Consider the following 17,389-nt stretch of genomic DNA (forward strand, 5'->3'; position numbering starts at 1 on the left):
ATCTCTGTTTAGGAGATATCAACCAGAGAAGCTTCACAGACAAACTCTAATGGTTGTAATGGGCTGAGCTATGTATGTACTGTCAACACCAGTGAAACAAGTTTGAAATAACATGTAATTGTGAACTCATACAAACTTCTCCATGTGAAGTTTCTGGCCTACTAATCAGTACACTTGATCAGTGAGACAAGTGAACTATCTTCATTGCATATCTTCCGTTTTCTGGTTTGGCATACGTTAGGAAAAGAACCTATGGATTAAGTTTGTATATATGCAAGTAGAGAACAGATGTTGTGGTTGCATGCAGCATTAAGTAGGGGAAACACATGAGAATGTTAATCTGGAATGGATGCTCAAATACTAGCTGCCACCAGACTAGGAGCATCAGCCTTGCCATCCTTCCTGGACCAGACTTACAATGACTTGCTTTAACTTTTAACTTTTCCTACATGCCTTATGCATCCTTGGAAAAACAGATAAACGATGTATTCAATTCTACGTGTGTCAATCATACCAGTCCTGCTTAGTATCAAGTTCCTTAAAGCCCAAATGGCGATCGTGGACTTCTGATTTCAAAATAGTTGTTTGAATTATAGTCTGTTGGTCAGACTATAATTCAAACAGCGGTAGCGGCCCTGCCGGGCCCGCTGGGTGTGTCCTAGCTCCGCAGGGTGGGCGGAGGTCCTGAAGCGGTTTCTGGCCGTGCTTGGGGCTCTGGGCCAGGCGCGGCGGGCAAAGCCGCGTCCCGCACCTCCTCCCCCACCCCCGGCTCCGCCATGTTCCACCGGGCACGCCTGAGCGTGAAGCTGAACGTGAGGCCCAGCGTGGGCGCCCGTGGCTCCGCCGTTCCCCTGCCAGGCCTCGGAGCCCCAGGAAAAGGCTCTCCGGGAGCAGGGATGAAAAGATTGGTGGTGAACATAAGGTTGAAGAATCCACTAATGTGTCTACTACTGTTTCACAGAGAAGAAAACGAGTATCAAGTACTTGCAGTCTAGTGAAACCTAGTGTCAGTGTTCCTTCACAGTCTCATCCCTTATCAACAGTTAATCAAGACACTTGACAGCCAAACCCCATTCCAGCAAGAGAGAAACAGCCATGTTTAGACTGATACCGAATATAAAAAGCCCAGAAACTCAGGGAGATATTAAAGGAAGAACTGAGGAAAGAGAAGAAACAATAGAAAAACAAATATGGTATAAATGAAAGCCAGAAGATAGAAGATCGTTCAAAAATGACAATGAGAGACTTCATATATTATCTTCCAGATAAAAATCCAATGGCTTCTTCACTGGAACAAGAAAAGAAAACTGAAAAATCATTGACTTCAGTCCAAACAAGAGATAGGCAAGAAAATAAGGGTCCTCTTGATGCTGATGAACATGAAGAAGCGGAAGAAGAGATAGATGATGGGCCATTGCTGGTCCCTCGTGTAAAAGTGGCTGAAGATGGCTCTAATATTTTGGATGAAGAAAGTTTAACTGTAGAAGTTTTAAGGACGAAAGGCCCCAGTGTTGTTGAGGAAAATGACCCTATATTTGAGCGAGGCTCTGCAACTACCTATTCCAGCTTTAGAAAAAACTGTTATTCTAAACTATGGTCAAATAAAGAAACAGATATGTTTTTTTAGCCATCAGCCTGATGGGAACAGAATTTTCTATGATTGGACAACTTTTTCATCACACAGCAAGAATAGAAATTAAGAATAAATTTAAACGTGAAGAGAAAACAAATGGATGGAGAATAGGCAAAGAATTCCAGGAAAAACGTCCTTTTGACTTCGATTTTTTTGCTCATGTGCTTCAGAAAGTTCTTGCTTAAGAAGAGAAAAGAAAACAAAAATCTGTTAAAAATCAGAGTTTGAATGAAAAGTCCTCCAAACCACGGAAAAACGTAAAAGTGAAAAAAGTGACTAGCAAAAGAGTGAATGATGATCCAGATGAATCTGTGAGTACTAAAATTTCAGATACAGAAAGATCTCTGAAGGATGCTCAGACAGTTGAAGAAGAGGAATCTCTGATTTCATCAGGACAGGACTCAGAACAAGTGGTATTAGAACAAGACCAAAAGCAAAAGAAAAGGAAAAGGAAGAATCAAGATGAGGCTAATGAACAGGAAGTAGAAAACCTTTTAGGAAATGTCACTGTTCACTCAAGTCCACCTGAAAGTGAAGCACACAAGAGTAACAGTGAGGTTTTATGTCCTGAGGCAAGAGAAGATGAACGCAATGAACCACAGGTTTCCTGTCCAGAAAACATAGATGACATTGTGGGGTTAGTGTCTAATGAAAAAGTTGAGAAGAGAACTGAACCCATCCTTTCATCAAGTAGTCAACCAGATACCATGCCAATAGCTCCTAAGTCTTCAGAATCAAGCACTTCAGATTTGCTCCCATCAGAAGTTGTAGCATTATGTGAAGTGAATAAATCTGAGAATAGTTGTACAGAAGAAAAACATGATGACTTAGAGAGAAAATCCATGGAAACTGATCAAGCAAAAAATGTTAAGCCATTGTTGAGAGTTCGGCACCAGCGACCTAAACCTAATCTGTCTAGGGAAATTGGGAAGAAATCAGGCAAAACAGAAGCTGAGAGCAAGAGTTCACAGTCAGACAATTCAGTTGAAAATGATTCAATGGAAAAGGAGAAGATGAATGTAATTGATAATTCAGAAATGGAGAGTATAAGAAGAGAGGACTCAGAAGCTGACACTGTATCTACTTTGAGTGAAAAAACTTGTCTACAGGTAGATAATCAGCCAAAGACTTGCAAACCTGTACGACTAATGCGGGGTCGATTGCAATGGCCAAAGCCAAATGTAGGGAAAGCTGCAGAAAGAAAAATTATTGCATCACAGGAAAAAATTGGGGTCAATATAGAGACGACTGGAAATGAATCCTGTGCTGATAGAGATATTACTCAAACAACAGATCAGACATGTAAAAACTTCCAGTGTGAAGATACCATATCAGAACCTGAGAAGAATGATACTCCTTTTCAAAATGTGCAGCTAGATGAGTCCAAAGGTCTTAATAAAAATCTAAGCATTCAAGAAGATAATGAGACAAATGTACTCAAACAAGTCTCAATTCAAAGGACTCGATTTCAGAAGCCAAAACCAAATATAGGAAGAAGGAATGGAAAAAGAGAAATCTCCTCAAAGGGAGGGGTGCCAGAGGTGGGTCTTGCCTCTCAAGAATTAACACCAACTTTGAGAGAAACTGTAAAAGTAGATATAGATACTTCACCTATGGAGAAGGTACCAAATGCACCTGCTAATGCTAAGGAATTGGACGCCGATTTAAAAACAACTGGAAGAAGTGACATCTCTCCCAATGAGAGCATGCCAGAAATGACTAATGTCACTGGCAAAATGGAGACAGGTTTTAGTGGAATTGAAAGAGAGAGTTCCCCAAAAGAGACAGGAGAAGTGATTGATACCACTTTGGAAACGGAGGCTATTTTGAGATCAGCTGGAAAAGAGGTTTCTTCAAAGGAGACAATACCTGAGTTGGTTGACGCCACTGAGGAAAATGACACAAATTTGAAAGAAAGTGGAAGAGAAATAGTTCCACAGGAAGATGACCCTAATGTAGACAAGACTGTGGCTGAGATGGAGATCTGTTTGAAAGAAAGTGGAAAAGAGAAGACACCAGAAATGATTGGCACTACTAACAAAAGAGATTTAGAAGAAACAGGGAAGAGGAAGCTCTGCACTGCTAAAGGCCCAAGAGGAGGCCCAAACCACAGGTGAAATGAGAGTGTATTTAAAAGAAACGGGAGGAGAACCATCCCAAAGAGTAAAGGTATTAATGGAGGCTGGTGTTACAGGGGAAAGAGAAATTGATTTCAGAGAAACTGGAAAAGAAGACATTTCCCTGGTGGAGACAGTATCAGGAAGGCTGACTGCCATTGAAGAAACTGAGGCAGATTTCAAAGACAGAGGAAGAGAAATTTCTGAAGAAGTCACTATTACTAAAAAAGTAATGGCAGATTTGGAAAAAGCTGGAAACATAGGCATGTCTCCAAAGGAAAGTGCAGCAGAGGACTCTGGTACTTCAAGGCAAAATCAGACAAATGTATCACAGAGTGGTGGTGGTGACTGCAACCCTATGCCTTCATGTGATATGAAAAACATTAAAACTGAAGCAGCCTCGGTGATGTGTATGTCTACAAAAGAGAAAGAAAATTCTGCAAAGGAAGTCACTTAAATAATTTGAAGACTTTTTCCACAGAGTTCTGGGCTTTGTGAAGCGGATCAGGTGGTACGACCTACAGATAATGGAGAACAGTTGCGAACTAGTAACTTAAGCAAATCTCTTCCTGAAGAACAGAAACCAGTTGAAACTAAACCAGAACCAGTTGTGAGAAGTCGATTCAAAAGGCCAAAACCAAACTTGGTAAGGGCATCTTTAAAGAGAGAGACTACAGACTCAGAAAAATATGTGCCTAAAAAGAAGTCAGAAGCAGATGAAAGAGAGACCGTTGTGGTAGAGCAAGACAGTGAGCCACCTAGTGTTCTCTCTTTTCAACATGATTCTCTAACAGCATCAAGAGAAAAAGATAAGTCGCTTCATGAGGAGGAGGCTGAAATAGTGTCATGTTCACAGACTGGAAAGGATCCTTCACCTTCAAATTCTTGTGACACTAAAGAGGAGACTCAGTTAACACAAACCCAGGAAAATGACTTAGTTATCTTTATGGGGACTGAAAAACAAACTAATTTCCAACAAGAAACAAAGGAAAATGTTATCCAAACTGTTCTACCACTGAGAGGCCGGCTTCAGAGACCAAAACCAAATGTACAAAAGGCTAGAAAGTAGCAAATAATGGCAAAAGGTGAAGCTGAAGTCAAAACCGAGGAAGAAGGAACAATAGCACAAAAAGGTGAAAGGAAGAAATCCCTAGCTGTGTCAAATGCTGAAATTGAAGTTGTGTCCTCCAAAGTTTCAGAATGCAGAATGGATGAAAATGCAAGTCATGTGGTTCCTGCCGAAAGCCACCAAGTTGACAAAAGAAATATTTTGGAGGAAAAGATGAGATGTGAAGAAAATAAGCCACATGTTCCTAGTCCAGCACAGTTGATAAGAAGGCTCTGCCCAAAGCCTAAGCCAAATTTGGGCAGAGCAAACATTAAAAAATGAGCAAGTATGAAAAAAGGCACAACAGATGAGAGCAAGGTTTGCAAACCAGAAGATAATTTGCTGCAGCAAGGAGATTCTGACACCCAGCTCCTTGTGAAAGAAAAGACAGATATTTTGACGTCTCTGGAAGTTTCAGCAAGCAAAGATTTTGTAGGTTCTGAGGACTGTAGTTTGGCTCAAAAACATGCTCAACTAGATGTTGGACCAGCGAGAAGTGTTGAAGAGGAAACTGGAAGAGATAATTATGTGTCTTCCATTGTTGAAGAGCAACAACTTAGTAAACATACCAGTCATCCACAACCGCTGAAACGATCAAGTTACTCTAAAATTAATTTGGATAAAAAAACGATCTCTTCTACATCTGAGCGTGAAATAGATCATAGTGGGAAGAGAACACATAGGAAGAGAAAACCAAATGTCACTGAAGGGCGAGGATCAAAACGAATTCAAGGTAAGACTGCTAAGAAGGAACCTAGAGCTTCCAAGTCCATGCTGGTGACTCTTCGGGCTTCCCAGGAAGAGGATGTAGATGATGCTGAGGATTTTGAACCTGATTATGAATAAGAGACCTATCATCTTGCCCCAGAAGAATTAAACAAAGCAACAGTGTTTGTACCAGTTGGTCTCAGATCCCCTGAACCTGTCTCTGCTCAGATTGAGGAAACAATGGAAGAGCTTGAAATCACCGAGAATGTTGCAGATGTTGGGTGCCTCACTGTTGTGGAGCCTCAGCCTCCAAACATGGATGTGACTGCTCTGGAAGCAAAGCAAGGAAGGGATTTATTTATTTTTTATATATATTTTTTTGCCAGTCCTGGGCCGTGAAGTCAGGGCCTGAGCAGTGTCCCTGGCTTCTATTTTGCTTAAGGCTAGCACTCTGCCACTTGAGCCACAGCGCCCCTTCTGGCCATTTTCTGTATATGTGGTGCTGAGGAATCGAACCCAGGGCCTCATGTATACGAGGCAAGCACTCTTGCCACTAGGCCATATTCCCAGCCCCCAAGTAAGGGATTTATATACATCATCATTTGAAATGGTCTCAAGTGAACAGGCTCAGAGTATAACAGGTCCCAGTGATGGAAGCACCGAAGCTGCCATAACTTTGCTGACAATGGAAGATATAGTCCTGCAGTCAGAGATCAGTACTGAGCAGGGTGATGTAGGTGTGTGTGTATTTCATTCAGAGGATGGGAGTCATATACCTTTTAGCAGAGCTTACCTCACTTGTTACAAGTGCATCTGCTGCATCCTTGGAAGACAAGATTGTGTCAGAGGAACAGAGTATTAGAGATGAAGCTGGTTTAATGGAGGACATAAAGGAAACGACACCAACCAGAAATACAGTTTCTCAAGTGACCAGCAGTTTAAGAATGAGTAGTAGTTTTGCTGAGCCTAAGCCAAATTTTGAGATTTCAGATACCAGCAGGTTTGATGCTCATCAAGAAGTCCCCAATTTTTGTATAACTAAAGGGGAAGAAGAACAAAATCGAAGAGAAACTGAGCAAAATGTTCCCAAAGCAATAGAATTGGAAGATAAAAGACTTGGACCAGTTACAACAGCAAATAGTACGGAGCAGAACCAATTGACAAGTGTCTCTGATGTCAGAGAGACCAGTATTCCACTAGAAGCAAACCTAACAAAAAGAAATGAAGAGGAAGAAGAGAGAGCTGAGGTGGCTCAGGTTCTGTCAGTTACCTTAGTTGTTTCTCCTGAGACAGTTCCTCATACAGTTGGTTCAAGTTGGGGTCTTTGTGAGAATACCATGGAAGAGACTGAGAAAGTCCTCTACTGGAGAAAGCATGCTCACATGTCATGCACCAGAGTGTGCACCACCTTGTATTCCAGAAGTCCAACAAGAGAATGTAACCAATCCTCAAGATCTAGCAGTGAATCTGTTTACAAATATCCATCAAGATGGAGATGATGAACAAACAGTCATTTTAACTCTGGTGGAAATCCCAGCCAGTGAAGCAGAAGAATTTACTGGTGCTTCTATGCAGTTAATGCCAAACCCTCTACTACCAGCACCCATATTGGTCAAATTGGGGAGTACTGAAGAAAGAAGTGGCTTGAGTTTGAATTTACCAGTAACTTCCATTGTTCAAGATGCCACTTGTTTATCTAATTGTGGAAGAGATGACTCTGAAAAGCCTCTTGCTAATTTGGATCTTATATCTAGGAAGCGATTTCACAATAGCGGCAGTACCATAGTTGACTGTAGGGAGCCAACAGCAAAGTTCATCCTGACTTCTAGCTATGCTCTCAAGGACATGCAAGGACATGGCTTAGTGGATATAGGGAACCAACAGGAAAGTCATCCTGACCTCTGGCTATGTTATCTCAAGGATGTGCAAGGACAGGGCTTACCTGAAGGACAGCACTAATCCAGAGATGTTTTGCTATGTTCACAAAAGTCTGTTTTATGTAAACCATTCAACCTTATGTTGTTTTACTGCCTCTTGTTATTTACCAACTTCAGGGCCTTCCTGTTTTCTTAAACCTTAGTTAATCCTATGCCATTCCCTGGTTCCTAAACTGTATATAAGATGGAAGTTAAGAATAAATGGGGTGCTCATGCGAGGAGGAGGAGCTGCAGGGCACTCTGGGAGCAGATATTCCTTTGAGGACCAACTTGCCACCACACTTCAGAAATTACAAATATGACAAACTAAAGATTATGCATCAAGCACCTAAATCAAAGACAAATGAGCTGGTGTTGGATTTGGAAGATGATGACCGACTTCTGCTCAGAGAAGGCAGCACTCTGAGAGAGGCAGGCGTTGGGAAGATGGCACGGCCACAGTAGGGAGGCACCCCAACTCGCTCAAACTGAATAGTGAGCTGGGAACTCCAGCACCCAACACCCCATCAAGAATCCAGCAAACCCAGCAACCACAAGCAACAGAGAAACTCAGGAAATGAAAAAGAACAAAAAAAAAGAAGAGCCTATAACCTGCACGGAGCCAGAAAATCTCTGGGGTAAACCCCCACACCCGCCGACCCTGGCCCGGACCCAGGCTGGGAAAGGGGACCCGATGCCAGAAAACCAACTGCCGAAAAGTCACACCAGGAGCGCAAAGTCCAGACAGCAGGAGCTCCACGGACCCCAGAACTGAGTGCAGAGTTACGGGACTGAACGACCAGAATCAGATGTAAGCAGCAGGGCAACTGGGCAGCAAAGAAGGGGAGAGCCGGGACCACCACCACCAAATGACCGATCGCCGTACCCCAGCACCACAGCCCCGAAAAGCCCACGGTGTCATGGGACGCTCACACAATCCAGGACAAGTAAGTTCCCCATTAGACCCCCCCCCCATGGGAGACCAGATCTAGCAGAGACCCAAAAACTATCAAGAAGCTAGAGCTCCCTCCCTCCCCCTCCCTACCCCGAGGGAACAAAGGAGCCACAAAGCAGGCGGCAAAAGGTCCCTACAGACTCCGGAAGGACACAGGAGCTAGCAGGGGCAGAGCAGTGCCAAGGCAGCAGAGGAGCCTGAGCTGGGCTGCACTGGCCATGCCCCCTCCCCAGCAGGGGCCCGGGGACTGGTGGGCATTGGAAGCCCAACCTGAGGCGCCTGGTCCTTACGGACTTTTTGAACAGCAGTCACAGGCTCACTGGTGGGTGTAATAGGGAGGTCAGATCTGGCCAGTGCCATCATTAACTGTGGAGGGACTTCAGGTTGACTCCAGCTCAGATAAGAGCAGAATCCAACTCCATCTCCACTAAGCCCTCCACCACCCTACTCAGGGAAGCTCCCCTTTATTATGATAAGTTATGTAGATTGACTACCTGAGGCCTGGGAGCTTCAAGGAAACCTGTGTCCTCCTCTTTATTATGATAAGTTATGTAGATTGTCCACCTGAGGCCTGGGAGCTTCAAGGGAACCTGCTATGAGTAGGCGTATCCACCTGCATCATGTGAGCCCCGCAAAATCCATGCGTCAGTTCTAACTAGAATGATAGGTTAGTTCAAATAGATATTATGAGACAGACTGTAACTCTATTGGCCACCTGCGTGTGGCAAGTTTGTCTGTGATGTTTGCCTTATAACCAGGCTGGAAGGCCACACGGACACGCGGTCCCAGCTCCCGAGTCTGGACTGCACACATGCGGCGGTTCCAGCTCCCGAGTCTGGGCCCTGATCCTGCACACGTGGTCGGCAGTTTCAGCTCCCAAGTCTGGGCTGCGACCAAGGACGGTCGGTTCACTTTTTCTTCACTTTTTACTTCCCCAATAAATCTGTCTTTTTGTCACCTTGTAGCTGGAGACTGTGTGGTGGACTCTTGGGGGAACCAGGAATCCCCTCCCTTGGGGGGGGACCCCATTTCATTGTAGCGAACCCCCACTCTACTTCAGTGGGCAATACCAGCCCACCAGGGACAACTGGGCCCGAACACATGCCCCTCTCACAGCGGAGGCACAGAGAGTCTGTGGGCACCAACCTGTGCCCAGACACTTGGCTCTGCTGGGGCTCACACATACCACCCCCCAAAGCAAACTTTCGAGAGGGCACAAGCACCCTCCAACAGCTCAGGGCAGCACACCCCCAGAGGAAGCACTAGAGCGCACATGCACGCAACCCCCGAGGGCCAGCATGGGCCAGCATGCTAGCCCTCCAGCAAGAGGATCTCCTGCCCAACCCTCCGCGGGAGGACACAAGTGGGCAAACCACAACACCTGCTCTGATAGGCACACCTCGCACAGGTGGGAAGGGCCCCCCAGCGGCAGCAACTGCTCTGGTTGGCGCACTTCACACAGGTGGGCAGGGCCCCCAGCGGCAGCGCCCGCTCTGGTAGGCGCACTTCACACAGGTGGGCAGGGCACCCCTAAGGCAGCACCCGCTCTGCTAGGTGCATCTCAGACAGGTGGGTGGGTCACCCCTCAACAACACCAGCCACAGAGCAATCCACACAGGTGGGCGAGCCACCTCTCGCGGCAAATCTCAATCTGAGACGTGAGCTCCTCCAACCAAGGTACCGAATGGAAAAAAGAACCAAAGAAGAGAAAAGCCTCCACGCTATGCTGAATCAGCAACCCGCAAACCCCCACCAGGTGTTGGGGTTCAGCTTTGGCCTTGAGGGGGAAGGGCAGAGGAGAGCGCTCCCAAGACGCCACCCTTCCCCAAGCCCTTGGGGAATGCGGAAGCAGGCCACAATTCTCTGGGTCTGGAACCAGAAGAACTGGCTTTGCGACCAGCCCCCCAACTTTCTCGCCAGCCCATGAGCTCCCCATTCTCATGGGCTTTTCCCCTGTGGTGGCACTATGCAAGTGACATTAGCTCATGAGGGGGCCCTTTGACAAGCTCGCCAGCCTATCGCCAGCTCTTGGTCGATCACCTCTTTTCTTGTCACCCCCTACTATATCAACTGCTAGCCACTCCCTTATTAAATCAGATTTGCTCTTGAAGCATCTCCAAGATCCGCGTATGCCTGGCTTTCTTCAAGGGTAAGGAGGGAGGAAAAGCGATCTCGTACGGCCGCGTGCACCTGAGGTCTTTCCTGAACCCCCCACTCCACTCTGGACGTACCTGCGGGTCGGGTGACCAGGGGAGAGGGTTAGAAAGGGAGCGATTAGAGTAGAGTAGAGCCTGACCCCCCGTGCCAGGGGAGGAAACCTGAGCCTGGCAACCAGGGGCATGCTAGGGTCAGCACAACACAGCGGCAGGACACTACCCTGCAGAGAAAGACACAGAACCTACCCACCCCCAAGTGCAGTGAGGGTGACCACCCCAGCAACAACCGAGACAGTCACACTCACCCATTGGGCAGTAAGGTTCAACAACCAAACTCAAACCCAGAGCCAGGACACAAATAAGTCTCCCACTGACGGACCAGCGGGAACCAGCAAAAGCCAACCCAAGGAAACCACTTAAAGATCCCCAGATGCGCAAATCACAAAGAAATATTGCAAATTACATGAAAGGGCAAGCCAACTCGCCAGCTCCAAAAAGCAGTACGACTGAAGAGGCGATGGAAAATAAAAAAGCAACCGAGCCTATGATAGCAGAAATGATGGAAAGCCTCAGGAATGAAAACACAAAACAATTCCAGGAGTTTAGAATGGAAGTCTTGAAGGAACTTCAGGAAACCAAGAAAGAAATGGAAGCACAGATGGATACAGTGCAAACTTCCGTTAACATCCTGACAAGCGAAATGCATGAAAAAAAATAGATTTAAATTACAACTCTTTAAAGGAAGAAATTTCCACGATCAGAGCTGATACGGCAATCATAAATAGCTCAGTGACATCTATAAACTTCACACTAGAAGCCACAGTACATAGAACTGATCATATCGAATACTGAATCTCTCTCTTGGATGATGATGCAGCCGACAAGGACCAGAAAATTACCACACTCCAAGAAACAGTAAAGCTCCAGGGCAGACTAATCCAGGAGTTAGTGGACAAAGACAAGAAATATAATCTGAGCATAATTGGAATAGAAGAAGGAGCTGAATACCAGAGCAGAGGGCTTCAACATATTTTCAATAAAGTGATTGCAGTAAACTTCCCCAATCTCACAAGGGACCTCACCCAGGTAACTGAAGCCTATAGGACACCTGGAAGACCAGGTCCTAGAAAATCCTAGTCCAGGGACATAATAATCAAGACTACAGATCTCAAGAATAAAGACCAAATTTTGAATTCAGCCAAAGCGAAGAAAGAAATTTATTACAATGGGAAAAGGATCTTAATAACAGCAGACCTCTCCACACAAACCTACCATGAGGGAAGAGAATGGAAGAACACCATCCAAGTCCTACAGGCCAACAACTGCCAACCCAGAATAAAATATCCAGTGAAGGTAGAGTTCACATTCAAGGGAAAAACCAGATCTTTCCATAGCAAAGAGGATCTAAAGTAGTATGTGAACAAAAAAACCAGCCCTACAGCAAATTCTAAGAGGGGAACACCACCCAATAAAATCGTACAGGACACACAGACAGAAACAAAAAGAAACTACAACAGCCAGAACCCAACAGAAAGAGCAGCTCACTAAAGACAAGAAAAAAAAAAAAAAACAGAGGAAAAACTGCCTAACAGGAAAATGGAAGGGGGAAAAACACTCTTATCCTTGATCTCTTTGAATATAAATGGTATAAACTCTCCAATAAAGAGGAGCAGACTGACGGAGTGGATCCACAAACAAAAAGTTGCCATCTGTTGTCTACAAGAGACCCATCTTACAGCAAGAGATTAAAAACAGGCTTCGAATGAAAGGATGGAGCAAGATCTTCCAAGCAAATGCACCTACCAAAATGGCAGGAGTAGCCATCCTGATCTCAGACAAGCTGGACTTCTCATTAAAATCAACTCAAAAAGACAAAGAAGGACACTACATTTTAATAGAAGGAAAAATCCAGAATCAAGACATCACGGTGATAAATGTATATTCACCAAACAAAAGAGGCCCTACATATGTCAAGCAAATTCTCACAGAACTACAGAACAAGATAGACCCAAACAGAATCATAGTGGGAGACTTTAATACCCCACTCTCTCCAAGAGACAGATCCAACAACCAGAGGATTATCAAGGGAGCTGAGGACCTAAGTAACACCATATCCCAAATGGATCTGACAGATCTATAAAGAATCTTCCACCCTACAGAGACCCAATACACCTTCTTCTCAGAAGCCCATGGATCATACTCCAAAACAGACCATGTCATAGCCCACACAAAGAACCTCAGCAAATATAAAATTATTGAGAATACCCCATGTATTATATCTGAACACAATGGAATAAAGGTAACCCTCAATAACAACGGTTACCACAGAGGCTATACACATTCTTGGCGGCTAAACCCCTCACTGTTATCTAACACTTGGGCCACAGACCAAATTAAAGATGAAATTAACGAATTCATAAGCCACAATGACAATGAAAATACATCCCAAAGGAACCTATGGGATACAGCAAAAGCCGTACTGATTGGCAAGATCATTGCCCTCAGCACTCACATTAAAAGAATGGAAGCAGAGCAGGTAAATAACCTCACGATGAAATTAAAACAACTGGAGAAACAAGAAATGATCGAATCCAAAAGGACAAGGAGGGGTTAGATCACAAAGATTAAAGAAGAGATAAATCTGATTGAAAATAGAAAGACCATTCAACAAATAAATAAGACTAACAGCTGGCTCTTTCAGAAAATAAATAAAATTGACAGAAGTGAAGAAACTCATATACGTAAAATCAGGGATTCCACCAGAAAAATTACAACAAATACACACGAAATTAAAACAATCATAAGGAACTATTTCCAGAACCTCTACTCACTAAAAAACAATAATTTTACAGAAATAGATAAGTTCTTAGAGAAGTATAAACTCCCCAAACTGAACCAAGAAGAAATAAATCAACTAAATAAACAAATAACTTACAGTGAAATACAGGGGGTAATCAAGAGCCTCCCAACAACGAAAAGCCCAGGCCCAGATGGATTCACCAACGAATTCTATAAAACCTTTAGTGAGGGGCTAATACCAATACTTCTCAAATTCTTCCACGAAATAGAAACAGAAGGAGAAATCCCAAACTCATTCTATGAAGCAAATATTATACTCATCCCCAAACCAGGCAAAGACCCAACAAAAAAAGAAAACTACAGACCAATATCACTAATGAACACAGACGCAAAGCTCCTTAATAAAATATTAGCTAACCGGATCCAGAAACTGATCAAGAAAATTATACATCATGACCAAGTAGGCTTCATCCCACAGTCACAAGGATGGTTCAACAACCGTAAATCATTCAATGTAATTCACCACATCAACAGAACTAAAATCCAGAATCATATTGTTATCTAAGTTGATGCCCAAAAAGCCTTTGACAAAATACAACATCCATACTTATTAAAAGCTCTGGAGAGAACAGGAATAGATGGGAAATTCCTGAAAACAATAAAAGCCATATACAACAGACCAACTGCTAACATTGTATTAAATGGAGAGAAACTAAAATCATTCCCCCTAAACTCAGGAACATGACAAGGATGCCCACTCCCCCCACTTCTTTTCAATATGGTGCTGGAATCCCTAGCCATAGCAATAAGACAAGAGGACATCAAAGGGATCCACATCAGCAAGGAAAAAATCAAGCTATTCCTCTTCACAGATGACATGATCTTATATCTGAAGGACCCAAAAAACTCAGTCCCCAAACTCCTACACTAAATAAACCATTTTGGCAATGTAGCAGGATACAAAATCAACCGACAAAAGTCAGCAGCTTTTCTGTACACCAGCAATATACAAGCAGAAAAGGAAATTATGGAAATAATTCCTTTTACCATAGCCAAAAACAGAATAAAATTCCTAGGGATCAACCTAACCAAAGACGTGATGGACCTATTTAATGAGAACTATAAGAATCTAATAAATGAAATCAAAGAAGACACAAGGGGATGGAAAGACCTCCCATGCTCATGGGTAGGCAGAATCAATATGGTGAAAATGGCCATATTGCCCAAATTGTTATACAAATTCAATGCAATCCCCATCAAGGCCCCAGCTACTTTCTTCACTGAAATAAAGAAACCAACCCATAAATTTATATGGAACAGCAAAAGACCTAGAATAGCCAAGCATTAGCCTAGCATTTCTAGGCAAAAAAAGCAGTGCAGGAAGTATCAGAATACCAGACTTCAAGCTCTACTATAGAGCCATCATAACACAAACAATCTCGTATTGGTATAAAAACAGACCTGAAGACCAATGGAATAGAATTGAAGACCCAGAAATAAAACCGCACTCTTACAGTCAACTGATATTCGACAAAGGAGCTAAAGACATACAATGGAATAAACATATCCTCTTCCACCACTGGTGCTGGGAGAACTGGGCAGCCATATGCAGAAAACTCAAAGTAGACCCTAGCCTATCACCATGCACCAAGATCAACTCAAAGTGGATCAAGGACCTCAATATAAGGCCTGAATCCTTGAAACTACTGAAGGACAGAGTAGGAAAGACGCTAGAACTTACAGGCACAGGAAGGAACTTCCTGAATAGAGTCCCAGGGGCACAAGAAATAGGGGAGAAACTCGACAAATGGGACTACTACTAATTAAAAAGTTTCTACACAGCTAAGGACATAGCCACCAAAATAGAAAGACAGCCAACGATATGGGAAAGGATATTTACCAGCACAGCAACAGACAAAGTCCTGATATTGGTCATCTACAGAGAATTCAAAAAACTAAGCCCCTCCAAGCCCAATAAACCTATTAGGAAATGGGCAAAGGAGCTAAAGTGAGACTTCACAAGAGAAGATATAAAAATGGCAAAGAAATACATGAGGAAATGCTCAACATCCCTGGTAGTAAAGGAAATGCAAATAAAAACAACCCTGAGATACCACCTCACTCCAGTTAGAATGGCCTATCCTCTGAACTCAGGCAACAACAAATGCTGGAGGGGGTGCAGGGAAAGAGGAACCCTCCTCCATTGTTGGTGGGAGTTCAAATTAGTACAACCACTTTGGAGAACAGTATGGGAGGTTTCTCAAAAAGCTCAACATAGACCTACCCTATGACCCAGCCATACCACTCATAGGCATCTATCCTAAACAGCAAGTCCCAAGATATCAAAAAGACATCTGCACTTCCATGTTTATCGCTGCACAATTCACAATAGCCAAAATATGGAAACAACCCAAATGCCCCTCCACAGATGAATGGATCCTAAAAATATGGTACCTATACACAATGGAATACTACATAGCGATTAGAAATGGTGAAATATTGGCATTTGCAGTGAAATGATCAGAACTTGAACAAATAATGTTGAGCAAGACAAGCCTAGAACACAGAAAACAAAGGGGCATGATCTTCCTGATATATGACTGTTAAGGTGGGGGGAGGGGAAGACAGTAGAGACCAGGTCTGTGAAACCAGAAACTTCTTGTCAAATGGTATTTGCCACAGGTTTGGGTCAGCGACCCTACACTATGTAACTAAAACCAAACAACTACTCAACAGATAAAGGTAAAAAATTGACCTTTCAGTGGATCACAATAACTCAAAAGCTATGTATGTACGTTCATATAAGACTATTGTAGACATATTGTCTATTGTTGACATTACATTTAAAGCCCTAGGTGAATTTTCTTCGGCAAAGGCCACGTGGCTATTGTATATGTTCTTGGTACACTGTTTATTGTATATATGTCTACCGACCTAGGGAAGGGAAAGAAAAACAGGTGTAAGATATCACAAGAAATGTACACACTGCCCTACTATGTAACTGTACCCTTTTTGCACAACACCTTGTCAAAAGAAATTTTCTTTAATTAATAAATAAATTACAAAAAAAAAGAATTCTGGAGGGGGAGCGGAAATGAGGGAGGTGGTAACAAATTGTACAAGAAATGTACCTACTGCCTTAGGTATGAAACTGTAACCCCTATATACATCATTTTGACAATAAATAAGTAATTATTCAGCAAAAAAAAAGAATAAATGGGGCTGCAGTCTTGAGCTACAGCCTTGAGCTGCAGACCTCCAGAACCCCATCCTTTGTCTTTTGTCATTTGTCTCTTGTCTTGTATCTTTCTTTTTCTTTAATCCTCGCCCCCTCAATCAGGATTTCCTTTCGTTGCCAGCTGGCTCCTGCAGTTGACACAGATGGCTCTTAATACAAATGTTAGGATTGTCTCTGACATAGCTTCAGACTTGGAGGGAAAAATCTCCATGACACTATCATAATTCTTTAGGCACCCTGTTCCTGCTGAACTGGAGCAGATTTCCTTGGATGTGACACAGCACTGATGAGTACAGCATTGTCCTTTACAGCTTGTCATTGCTGCCATAGTTAAGGAACAAATGACTGATTTTCTGGGTTTTACACTGGTATGGGCCTCCTATATTCAGAGCTGGGTTTGTGCTGATGCACTGAGAAAATGGATGGTCAACATAGGGGTGGGATTCTAGGAAATGGGCTGCTATCGCTGAGCAACCTGCCTCGGGCAAAGTTGGTACTGATGGGTAACCCAGACTGTGCCTCCTGCTCAGAACCTACACGAACACCCATCTACTATGGTTCCTTTGAGAACAAAGTACATGGAATTCTTGGCCTTAAAGACTCATGTGTTACCATTCCTGATTCGAAGGAGCATGAACTATAGACTGTCACTATCTTCAGCCCAATGTGATGGGTCTGGTTCATGGGGACTCTTAAGTGCTCCAATTTCTTTGCAATTAAAGACACAGCTGGAGAAAAAAAGCAGCCACAGATGCTACA

General features: G+C 43.5%; 2 protein-coding genes and 1 pseudogene across 2 annotated transcripts; all 3 read left to right on the forward strand.

The window, feature by feature from the left end:
• Positions 1-776: 776 nt before the first annotated feature.
• LOC125343935 lies at positions 777-1,627 on the forward strand (annotated as a pseudogene).
• A 9-nt stretch (positions 1,628-1,636) lies between these two features.
• Positions 1,637-3,750, forward strand: LOC125343111 (transcription factor TFIIIB component B'' homolog). The gene has a single exon (XM_048335394.1). The coding sequence runs from the start codon at positions 2,341-2,343 to the stop codon at positions 3,748-3,750; it is 1,410 nt and encodes a 469-aa protein (XP_048191351.1). The 5' UTR covers positions 1,637-2,340.
• A 1,924-nt stretch (positions 3,751-5,674) lies between these two features.
• Positions 5,675-7,525, forward strand: LOC125343112 (transcription factor TFIIIB component B'' homolog). Its single transcript, XM_048335395.1, is given in 4 exon segments — positions 5,675-5,924; positions 6,157-6,349; positions 6,351-6,917; positions 6,919-7,525. Coding segments are annotated over 4 exon segments (1,485 nt in total). The 5' UTR covers positions 5,675-5,806.
• The last annotated feature ends 9,864 nt before the right edge of the window (positions 7,526-17,389 follow it).

Source organism: Perognathus longimembris, chromosome 28, assembly GCF_023159225.1.
Source record: "Perognathus longimembris pacificus isolate PPM17 chromosome 28, ASM2315922v1, whole genome shotgun sequence".
Lineage (NCBI taxonomy): Eukaryota > Metazoa > Chordata > Mammalia > Rodentia > Heteromyidae > Perognathus > Perognathus longimembris.